A 12,995-nucleotide genomic window follows, 5' to 3' on the forward strand; every position below is an offset into this window, starting at 1 on the left:
ATGTTAAGGTAACTTTGTTACCTTAATATTAACATGTTAATAAGTTTGTTTCTTTAGCACAGTCTTTTAAATAAACATAAACTTCGAAAGAGAATTAACAAAATAAAATTCATAATGAATAAAATAACAGAATTCCTCATAAAATCCACATCAGGAATCAATCAAACTAAAGTAACAATTTTATCACAGAAATTCCATTTTTTATAATGCTGCTGCTGTTTCAATGACATTCATCCGTATGATAACCTAGTTACTTCTGGGTTTCCTTACAGATTTTTATCATCAGAATTTGTTTTTTAATGGCCTTTGTATTTTTTAAATGCTTAATAGATGCACAATGCATTTAAGTCTAATGCAGCAATGCCCCGGGCAGAGCACACAACCAAAAAAAGGAGTTTAAGCAATATCTTTAAACTCTGGCTTATGCATTCGCCCTGTCTTTTTGTTCTTAATGTATCCTTCCATGGGTACACATTGTAATTGTGTATCCTCCTTCTATGAAATTTTTAATTTCTTAATGTTTCAAAATCTAAAGGTTGCAAAATTCTGTTTGAGAATTAGTACTTCTGTTTTATATCACAGGAATGGTTAACCCACAACACAAAATTAATGTAGCTTACATCATATAGAGCAAGTGATTTTTTTCTGGATTGAACTGAAAACTTTAGTCGCCATTATTTTATAGCCCATAAAAAATAAATAGAACAAAAAAATATAGTAGCACCAGAAATATGATTAGAAATTATAACAGAGATATTTTGTATCGCCCCTAAAAACCAAAGCTTTATACATTTTTATAATTTGACTAAGTCAATTAACTAACTTGAAACTTTTTTTAATTTAAAAAGTTATTAGGGTGACATTTTTCAACCTTTACCACAAAGATAAGGAGATACCAAAACTTCCAAATTAAAAAAAGCAGTTGCTTGAATTTTTCTAATATTTTACTGTTTATCTCTGAGAGTTTTTTTATAGTTATGTTATTATACATTATACAGCACCAAAATAAGCACCCACCTAAATACAACTCGGCAAATTCAACAATGGGATGATTTTGTATAAGAAAAAATACATTTAACAGGAATTGAATGGGGACTGACTAATTTTAAAAAAATAAGACAAATTTTTGTCACTCTACAAAATTGTTAATTTCATCACATAATATAACTTAAGATAACCAAGTTGACTGACAAATCATATCTATCTTTATCTAAGAGAACAGACTAATATAATTTTAGAACATTCAAATAAATTTAAATTAAATTAACAGGATTAATTCAACCTCCAAGAAACAAATTTGTTAGAAGAAGAAAGTGATGGGCAGGTCTTCCAACATACTGAAAAAAAAAAAAAATATTCCCCATTACAAATTAGGGTTTTTGGCAATATATTCTGATCTGTAGGGTTGTCCATAAAGATATATAATTTTAAATTCCACAGTATTTTTCAGATCACACATACAGATGTTATTTCTTAACAGCTATTAAATAAAAACAGTACAATTTAGTTTAAAACCAGTTTGAAGTGAAAACAGAATATGCTCTCAAAAAATGCAAAGTAATTATGAAAATTAATTTTAAATATAGTGAATATTTCACAGATAGTTTGTAAAGTTTGTAATGAAGCACCACCTCATTCAGCAATTGTAAAAGTAGTCGATAAATTTGAGACGACTAGCCAAATTACTGTTCTGAAGACTCAAGTCTGTTAATGTAGTACCAGGTCAACTGAAAACATTACTGCTGTTGCTGAAAGTCAAAGTTTGTCAAGTCCAAGAATTTCACAACAGTCAACTCAAACAGTAGTCTACTTCACATTTCACATAAAGATATTGGACTAAATGCTTACAAATTGCAGCTAATGCATCCACAAAACATTGCTCAATGCCACGCATTAATCAAACATGTATCTGAAATGCAGTCAGTAACCCTAATTTTTTTAATGAATTATCCTTAGTGATGAGGCCAATCAATTATGGCCTTATCTCATTTCCAACTGAATGGGTTTATAATAAACAAAACTATTGAGTATGGAACTCCAAAAAAAACCTAGAATGATTGCATATTATTTAATAATAAATCATGAGTGAACTGCTTGATGTGGTTTTTAGGCTGGTGATGTGATCGGGCCACATTTTATCAAAAACAAAGAAAGTGCTATGGTTAGTCAACATGGAGCACGACTGAATGATGGTGACTCATTTCTTGTAGCCTACAATGAATGAATGGACATGGGGAATGCATATTTCTAGCAGGATGCCACTATAAATCACATGAGCTACTAAAAGATAGCATTATGACAATGAGAAATTCCCAGGACAGATTATCTTGAGAAATAAAGATATCAATTAGTTGCCTATCTAACACCTCTTGACATTTTCTTCTTGGGATTTGTGAAGGAATACGTCTATGCTAATAATCCACAGTTTAAGTGCTTATAGAGAATATACAAGTTGTTATCGCACAATATCGCCACAATTATATGAAAACGTGACGCAGAAGTTCCTTCACAGGATTAACAACATTTATATCAGAAACTGAGGCAGCCATATTTTATTTCATATTTAATCATAAAGTAATTTTCTTATTAAAAAAAAAAAAGTAACTGCATCAGAAACATAATGCTTATCTTTTAAGAGTTACAACTTCTGATGAAATTAACAGAAAAAACTGAGTTAATGTTATTGTTGTAAGTTGCAACATACTTGAAGAGGACTAGCAAAAATTATATTAATTTATGTATAAAAGTATTACCTGTTTTCCCATAATGGAAATTCAACATTCAATAACTTCATTAACAGATCATATAAGAAATAAATGTTTAAACATAATTCTGAACAGTTTTACCTACTATTAAAAGTAGTTTTCTGCTATTTTCAAAAATTTCGGCCTATGAAAATGGATCTTACTATATTTTTACACTTATATGATAGTGTAAATTACAGATAAAAAATTAATCTGAAATATATGATGTTTACCAATCAAATCAAATATTATGTAATGAAAATAAATAAACATGATATGAAAATTTTTTCAGTTTTACTGTTTTATAACGAGATTAAGCAGATACCAATAAAGCTCCATAAAATAAAACCGGAAGGGATTCAGCAGGAACTATAATTGGGATAGTATTTACATAAGGATTATAGAAAATGATTAAGGAATAGGTTACCAAAATGACGATAAAAATAGTTTTGACTCGAGGAGTACATTGTAAGTTAATTATGCGTTGCAGAAGAAAGCATTCTTAATGTAATTTATTGAGTAAAGCTTGACAATAAATTGAATTACTTTAAGTAAAAATAATTGTATAAGAAGGAAAAATACTCTATACAATTAATTACGCAAACTATACATTCTGTGCTTAATTACAACAAAAACATACTATAAACATTTTTTGTTTAGGTTAATTGAACAAAATATACATCTACAAAATACACAAAAAATAAAACATTTAATACAGAAAAAAACATTCAAAGGAACAAGTAAACATACACAGTAAGCAAATTAAATGCAAATATTAAAATATACTTCCTGTCAAAAGACACAAACTGATTTCTGATAAGATTAACTTAAAAAAAATAAGACAGCAAGTAACAAGATAAGATAACAAAAACCCAAATGGGAACAAAAAACCTCACATTACAACCAAAATTATACTAAATTATTTATTTACATAATCAAAAAGATTATAAATAAAGTCATTTTATTTTGAAGAAAGGAAATAATAAAATAAAATAATTTCCAATTATAGCATTTCTCACACAGAAATGGCTTTAGAGATGTAACAAATATTAAACACAGATTGAAGAAGAAAAAAACATTAATAAAGCTTATTAAAAAGAATTTTGTCTTCCACTATGAAAATGAATATTCAATTTATTTTGAAAAAATCCTCAAGGTATCATCCTCTGTTTTATTATGTACAATATTTATAATGTATGTCATAACTTAAAACCTTTCAATTATTAAACATAACAACACTTTCCAAAGGCCCTTAATGAGGGCAATTCAAAAGTTTAAATGAAAAGAGTAGGGTTATGATACATTAATTAAAGATACTGAAAATATTTTGACGTAAAAGGCAAAAAAACTAGGCTAAAAAATTGTGACTATTTAATATTTTTCACAGCTAGTTTCAACAGTGGCCAACAATGCAATCTAAGTAGCAGTCTCATACCAAAAAGTAGCTAGTTTTCAGATATTAACATTTGCTATATTTTTTTATTTAATTTAAGTACTGTAACTGCCTTTTAATTATCTGTGAAAGATTTCCATGGCATGATTTTTGTTAGATTGTAGTTTGATGTTTTTTACATCAAAATTTTTGTTTTTCAATTACTTTAAAACTAACATATCATAATCTTACTTCTTTTATTTAATTATTGATTAGATTTAGATTTAGATACTCTAAAAGAGTATCTAAAAGATCATACTAATAATATTCTTAGATGCTTGGGGTGTGATAATCTCAACAAAAAAATAGATCATTTCCAGGTAAAAGTATTTGATAAATTTCATTTTTCTAACTTCAACTGCTGAAAGGTTATTTAGATTACCATACTTGAACATTCTGTATGTCACTGAACAAAGCTGTTCATTACATTTCTTGTATAGTACCTCAAATTTCAAATAATATTCACTACATTTTCCAAATTGTTATTATTCTGTAATATTTATCATTTTCAAATATACATTTTCTCAATTCTATAATTAGTTGTACATTTTATGAAACAGCTTTGATAAATGTTTTATTACAATTTCCTTGATTTTGTCAGGGCAAATTTATGGAAAATTCTTTCTTTTTTTTATACAGGACTAACACATCTTCCCACTTCTGGTATCATTTACTATAATGTATTATCCTTATTATTAATATTGTGCACTGAACAGAATAAAATATTTTTTCACTTATTTCCCCTCAAATTCTAACTTTCAGCTCTTTAGCCATTGTGAAATGTTGAGAGCACACTTTCTTTTAGAAATACCAAAAAAGAAAAAGTCTGCAGCATATTATTATAAATCACAACTCTTGCATGTCAGTACACATCACTAAACCGAGAGAACAAATGACCTTCAATCATTTCGAATAGAACTGTCATGCTATTATATTGCAGAATAAACTGTAGCATTATCTTGTTGGAACCCGATATTATCAAGGTCAGGCTGTTCTAATTAAGACTGAAAGAAATTCTTAATTTCTCAATATACCCCTCCCTCAGTTGTAACAATAATGTAATGAACAAAAGAAAAAAGCTCATGATGCTATCTTCTTTAAACACAAACAATAACTTTCTCTGATTGCATTGGTTATTCTTCAAGATTTCTTTCATTATTGTTTAACTATAAAGAAAAATTCTGCTAATTAACAAACCCTGAATATGAAAATTAGCCTACTGGACATAAAAAAATATGTCTATTACAATCCTTCAGCATTTTTTAAACCAAAAATGTCAATGATATTCGATTTATCATGATAAATCATTTACACATGAAAATAAAGATTTAAATGAAGGATTACATAGATTTAAGTTGTTTTAGTGTCTTTTTGTCAAATGAATTGAATTTTGTTGGCAGTTTTAAACATTCAATGGTTCTTAGAAGAGTGAAAAGCCTTCAATGACCTCTTATTCCCTTCAAATCACATAACAAAACTTGTATTATTCCACTTTCTTTTGAGGAATACCTTTTGAGGGTCTGAACTGGTCTTCTACCTAAGTCACCAAAGTTTTTATTGAAACAATTGTTTCGATAAACTTATACTAAAGACCAATTCTCTATAAAAAAAATTCACTTTATACATAGTGTAAATACTCTACCTCACTAATCTATTTACAAAATCCAAAATATAAAAAAAACAATGGTAAAAAAACTGACCTCAAAATCTCTTAGATAACTAGTTACCAAACTTCAAAATACTGTATTAAAATATGACTATATATCCAGTGTTATTAATAGGTCTCAGATGAAGTTTGAGTTAAAATTAAAAATATTTTAAATCAGTGGAATCATATTCAATGATTAATCTAATCATTAATCTAATTTATGACAAAATTAACCTGTTTTTATTTGGTGTCTATTTCTAACTATTTTCCTAAGATTTTATTTAAACTTATTTTAAATTTTGTATTAAACTTTCATAATACTATATAGATTGATTAAATTAATTTATCATTAATTTTGTTAATATTTCAATAATTATTTTTAATGGTGAAACCCTAAAATATTTCTTAAGATACATTTCACACTCTTTTGATATTCTGCTGATGAAATTTTAAAAAAAATATTTTTGGAGTTAAGAGAAAATTATATACAAATCTTTGATCGTATTCACAAAAAAATCAAAGATGTCCTGATTCATGGTAAAATAAACAAAGCACTACTACTGCTCTCTGGAAGGTTGGATAAAAAAAAACAATTTAAATCAATAGTACTGAGACTTTTTTAATAATAATAAATTAGGTAATTTCATGAGAAATTCATTGTATTTATTATTTTGATAAAACTTTTAGTTGTACATCATACTAAATACATGGGTTAACCAGTTTTAAATTTAACTATTGTATTATAAATAAATAAATATATAAGGGGTTTAAACAATTCAATGAAGTAAAATTAAACATGTTTGATTCATTACATTGATTGGATTATTATATAATTCTTCACTACTAAAATAACAATATAAAACAGCTCTGTGTTTTTACAGTAATTGTAAAATTTAGATAAATAAATAACATGATGTTTTACATGCATGAAAAGATATTTTTCTTATGCAATGGAAGTAGCAGGCAAAACAAAATTCATCAGTTAAAACTGTATCCAAATAGTACAATGATAAAAATAAAATGCTGATATTTTAATTTTGCAATTTAATTTTTTGAGGGAAGAAGAAAGATGCTGCCTCCATTGTAATATGTTTAGTTATAGTAGACAGATCTGGTTAAAATCAGTTCTGTGCAATGAAAATGCACTTCCCTCTATCACTCTATGTCATGAATTACAGGTATTTGCAGTTCTTGTTAAGTTCAAATTTAAATGGAGAAAAAAAATTGTTCAAATACTTTATTTAAACACCATTATTAAATTTTTAAACACGTAAAAGTTTGCCATGAAGAAATTCATAAGCAAAAGAAAGCTGTTCAGTGTGCTAGGTATGTTGATCAATTATAAAACCCAACATAAGGTTCAAAGGTCAAACAGATTTGAGTTAACAAATCAGTGGAAGCCTATGATTGTAAATGTGATTTCAATTAAGACATGAATTGATGATGAAATTATCACAAAAATATGGTGTAAAAAATTGCTATTACTTAAAGATTTTCTTAAAATTAGAGATGGGTACATTATTGGTGTTCTTAGGTTATACAAAGTTTATGCCAAGATGGGTGCTCGAAACATTAATGATGAAATAAAAGCTGAAAAAGTTATTGTTTTAAGGAACTCCACTAAAAACATTAGAAAGATGAAGGCTTCTTAAAGACCACTCTACATGTGATGATACTTGAGTCTACCATTATATTCCAAGAATAAACTGCAGTACATGGAATAATGCTGCAAGGATCATGTTAATCGCATTTTTGAATTCTTCCATTTTTCTAATAATGTGGTAACAATGAATTTTTATTGTTATATTAACTCTTACTATATTAAAAAAAAAGAATCAAGTTAAAATAAAAAACACTCTTTTTCAATATGAAGATTCCAGGCCTAACATAAGTGCAACAGCAAAAAATACAATTCAATGTCAATGGCTACTGCATCCATTACACACTCCTAGTGATTTCCAATGTCCCAAACTAAAGGATAATTTTAAGAGAATTTCACCAGCAATAAAAAGAAATGGTTTTGATAACTAATGATTTTTTTAAAGATAGATTTCAAAAAATAATGCAGTATGGCAGTTCATTGAACTGGGTGATTATGTAGTTTTAAAAATAAAAGTGTAAAGCTAAATTTCTCTTTATTTTATTATAATATCTCTTCTTAAAAGGAAAAAGCTTCTTTCAAGTGATAAAAATCTCTCAAGTTACTGTAATCTTTCCACTGCTTTGCTGTACGCAAGTACAAAGTCATCAAGCAATTTTCATAAATTTTCTTTACAAAACAAATATTATAGTAAAATCACAACAATCCACTAATCTGAAATTTCTCAACAAATATTTCTAAAATTCTTCTCAAATCACTGTGGACCCTATTCTTAAATATATTAAAGCTATATTTAATGATGCTTTCTACCTATAAGTTTGAGAAAATGTATCAAAAGGGTAATTAGTAAAAAAAATGACTTTTTCATATTTAGATTGTTAACAAAAAAAATAAACTTATTCCTTTTTTTTTTCTATTAATTTTATTTATAAAAAATTTATTCATTTATTCATCAATCAATATTTATTTATAATCATTTTATGTTTGAGGAATATAATTTAGAACAATTCTACATACAGTCAGGATTTTTTATTGAGTTTTGACATTCACGTATTTTTAGGTAATCAAACTAAAATATCAGCCAAAAGAGTGAAGCGCTTTAAACTAAAAAAACTGATTTAATTTTTGAATAACAATGAAAATGGTAATACAGAACAAAATATTATAAATAATTTAGCATCTCACATAATAATACATTAAAATTTAAATATCAAAATCAAATGAAAATTTTTGAGAAATTCATTTTTAAAATAAAACAATCTCTAAACAAATTAGTTTCAAAATAATTTAAATACAAAAGAGATAACTATCCTTCAATAATAATGTAAAAAATGCTTGCAATTGCTAATGTATACAAAAGTATTGTTAACAGTATTCTAGATAACAATAAATGTATTAATTATATAAAAATCTTTACAACCCTTTTTTTTTGTAAAAAATACTCAAGAATGAGAGAGTGAGAGAAAGAGAGAGAGTGATAGGAGTGAGGAGGAAATGAAAGAGACACAAATGGAATCTTTGTAAAATAACATTAAACTAGCAAAACAGCACCTATTTTTAAAGGCATGCAGCCTTTGCAAGCTAGTGGTTTCCCCTGCCACTAAGATAAAAACTTAATTAAAATTAAAACTTAACTAACTTCTAGAAATTTTAAAACAGCATAGAAAGATTCAAGAAACATAAAACTATCATGCAAATCTTGTGCAAACCTTATCATTAAAATATATTTCTAATCAATTTGTTAGAAAAGAAATTCTTAGTCAGAATATACTTCATTATCAATCAATATAGACTGCTTTAGTGATCAATTTTTAAAAGATTTTAATTTGAAGTACGATAATAAGTTTATTTTAGTTCATATTTTTTCCAAAATACTAACTATGTGCAGCATAAGTCTGAATAAGTGGAAGATTGACAACAGGGTATACATAACAAAATGAATTTTTAATTATTAATTTAGGGGAAAAACTGATGTATAAGATTAATACAAATACTGCTGAACACACTTAATAACTACACTGGTTAAGAAGAAATATAAATTAGAAGAAAGATTCATTTAAAGAATAAAAAGGTTACAAGCACTTTTGTAAGTTAACATTGAAATGAATAAGCATACTGACAAGAGAACTAGAAAGAAAATGGAATAAGGAAGAGGGGAATCAACGACTGAGAAATGATAGCTTCAACTGATAGCTTGGGTATGAGTAAATTATACTCAAACTGAAGGAACTTTGTAAATCAAAATGTTTTACATTAAATGGTTCCGAGATGTTAAGACACACAAAGAAAAAAAAATAAGGAAGAAATAAAAGTTTCACAAATTCTAACAAAACAAACTTAAAAAAACAGGTAATAAATAAAACACATCTTTAAAAATGACTAAAAATTATATAGTGACACTGTTTTTAAAAAGCTTGTATCAACTTAGAAACAACTTACTAACATTAATTTGGTACAGACTTCAAAAAATCAAATTTTAAAGAATAATTTTAATATTACTTTCAAATTTGTAGTGCAGTTTTTAGTCATTTTAGATATATCTGTTTAATTTATTTTTATTTAAAATGCAGATAGGTCAGTAAAATCCTGCATGTTTCCAAAAAGTCATTTAAAAGAAATACAAAAGCAAAACACTTCAATTTAAAAAAAGTAATGCAGTAAAATTACTGTCTTCTCTGAAGAGAACACTATGAAACATAAGCTAAGACTATGGAATGCAGGAATATGTATTATTTTACCTGAAGTCTTCCTAAAAACTTCATGCAAACCAGTGTGAATGTATAATTATTACATGCCATCCATACTAAGTAATGATAATGACAAAAGAAAAATATCTTCAATATATATATATAAAATATATATATAAAATATCTTCTAACTGTCTACTCATAACTTCTTTCTCATTAAAAAAAATAAACAATTTTTTTGTTTGTTTGTATTAATGTAAGAGATAATGAAGTCAGGAAATACTAAAATGCTATAATAGGTAAAGAATTCACATTTACTAACAATACATTGTTAATTATGAGCACGTGTGCACGTGCGTGCACACACACAATGATCTAACAATTAGAATATAACAGAATCTAGAGATAAAAGAATTCACAATTAAATGTAGCACCACAAAAATACCAGACTGCCACTGTAAAATCAAAATACCAATACTTTTTCTACTAATACATGGATAAGCAAAGGCACATTTAATGACAAAAGCTAACAAATAAATAGCTTTATTCACTTTTTTCTTGTACGGATGTGTCAAAGTTTCAATGGTTTTTATGTATTATTAATCACGCATTAAATTTTATTTAAAAATAACATGCTACAAACCCATGCAAAACAGTGCATATCCATTATTTATATAAAATTACAATTTTTTTTTGTGCTATAAACTTAGTGACATATCCTATAGTAAAACTCCTTTTCCAAAAGTAAAATTTCATTTTCTGTCACAATGTTGAATCTTGTAGCTTTAGATATTAGGCAACAAGATTATAAACTGTCTGATTTGAATGGCTCAGATCAGCCAATTAATTCACATCTGTGAATTAATTGCTCCTTAGAGAGCTTACCATAATGATAGTCTAACCTGCAGGACTGTCTGGTGAAGCCTTTTCCTGTACTGAAATTGCATTTAATGACCCAATAAATAGCTGAGGTGACTATTAGGTACAACCAGCCCTACTATTTTTATAATATAAACAGAAATATTATCCAATACAGATGAACAATAACCATGTCATTATTTATAATATAATATAGTATATATAAAAATACACGGAAAATTCATAATATAAAGGTATCCATCTAAAATGGAATGATTTTTCATTCACAATACTAGTGTATCTGACAGGATTCTGTAAACTACTACACAACACCTGTGGTTTATCAGGCTTCAATTACAGCAATAATGTTTAAAATAGTAGTATGAATTTAAATATTAAACATCTATACCAGAAAACATAGACACTCCAAAATGAATATCTTACTAGAAAACATAAGTCATTCATCTTACTGAATCAGTCAATCAGTTCTTTTGTACAGAAGAAGGAACTGCTACTAACACCTACATTCTATTATCAACTTGTTTTTAAAAAGGAAATTATAATATGCAAAATGTAATAATGACGGATTGTAATTTTAAAGAGGACAGAAAGTGAGAATGGAAAAAATACCAAGAATGATTATTTATAAAACAGTTACAGAAAGATTAGGCTATTAGAAACTAGGCAGTGAAAATTATCACTAATATCTCCAAGAAAAGTTTAAAGTCAAAACATTATGAGTACAAAGTGACAAATTGCTGGGTAATAGGAAATGAAACTTGTGTATATCACAGTAAACCTGAAGATAAATAATTAATTAATTTTTTTGTATAATTAATTAATAGAATGGTGCTGCACAGATTCATCGCCAACAAAACAAAAATTGAACTTAAACATAAAAAAAACTCAACATCTAGATAATTTACTGGTTCAAAAAAACAAATTAAACACAGATGCAAATTGTGAGATACTGAATAAAGAATTTCAAGAGGGGAAAATCAATGAGAAACATTGATGCAGATCTGGCTATTGCATTAAGATCTATTTACACACTATTTGCATCATAAAAATGTTATTACAGATCTCAAACCAATTTTTAACTCCTTTTTAACCAACTTTTTAATAAAGTCCTTCAAAACTGAAATATAGAACCAAACTCTCTTGGACCAGACTAAACAACTATATAAAGTTGAAAAAACATCTGCAGGCAAAACCTTTCATGATTTTCATATTTAAGATTTAGTAACATAATTATAACTGATGACAATTTCAGACTCAAAAAATTAATCTGAAATCTAGGTACATTAATACTTTATGACAGTCACCATGTATTTTAAGTTTGTATCTAATTTATTTTAAATGAAACTTCACCCACTGAATTATACTGCTTTAAGTCTTATTTATACATACAAAGAATTTATTTACATAGAATCCACATTAAGGCATATTTAAGCAATGAGTATTTAATTCAGGTAATCTCTCATCGGTACACTCACTCACCTTCCTGGGGTTTTTTCTTTCATGTTGAAAACTATAGGTATGTAACTATTTGAGTAATTGTTCAGGTGGTGTGAAAAAATGTTATTATCACATCAAAGCAGACACTTTAGAATTAAAAAGTAACATAAATAATTAAGCATATTTACAAATAACAATTACAAATTAGAAAGATAAATACATGTAATTTATTAACTTACATATGGATTGTATGGAGGATAACTCATATTTAATTTCTTTTTCTTTGACAATATCCCTGAAAAAAGAAAATATTTGAAATAAATCAAAATTCAATAACATTTTAACAGTATATCACAATATACTGCTGCTTATAAGGTTCATTTTATTTCAGCGAGACTACATAAGCATACTCTAGCCTTCTGTAATGCAAGGTATGATTTTTGTACTCCTTACTTTTGTGTACAAAAATCTCTATTACTAGTACAATTTTTTTCTTACCTATATGTAAACAATAAAGAAATTTGTCAATGTACCAAAATAAATTTAACTGTTACAGCATCGGCAACTA

At 26.8% G+C, this 12,995-nt stretch overlaps 1 protein-coding gene across 2 annotated transcripts in view; it reads right to left on the reverse strand.

Annotated features, from left to right (window-relative positions):
- The window catches only part of LOC142324006 (annexin B9-like), a 48,326-nt gene that overhangs the window by 25,249 nt on the left and 10,082 nt on the right, over nt 1-12,995 (reverse strand). For both annotated transcript variants that reach the window (XM_075364549.1, XM_075364550.1), the window contains exon 2: nt 12,667-12,722. In XM_075364549.1, the coding sequence (XP_075220664.1) occupies nt 12,667-12,693 (27 nt within the window). In that variant the 5' untranslated portion in view covers nt 12,694-12,722. The remainder of the gene's footprint in view (nt 1-12,666; nt 12,723-12,995) is intronic.

Source organism: Lycorma delicatula, chromosome 4 (genome assembly GCF_047948215.1).
Source record: "Lycorma delicatula isolate Av1 chromosome 4, ASM4794821v1, whole genome shotgun sequence".
Lineage (NCBI taxonomy): Eukaryota > Metazoa > Arthropoda > Insecta > Hemiptera > Fulgoridae > Lycorma > Lycorma delicatula.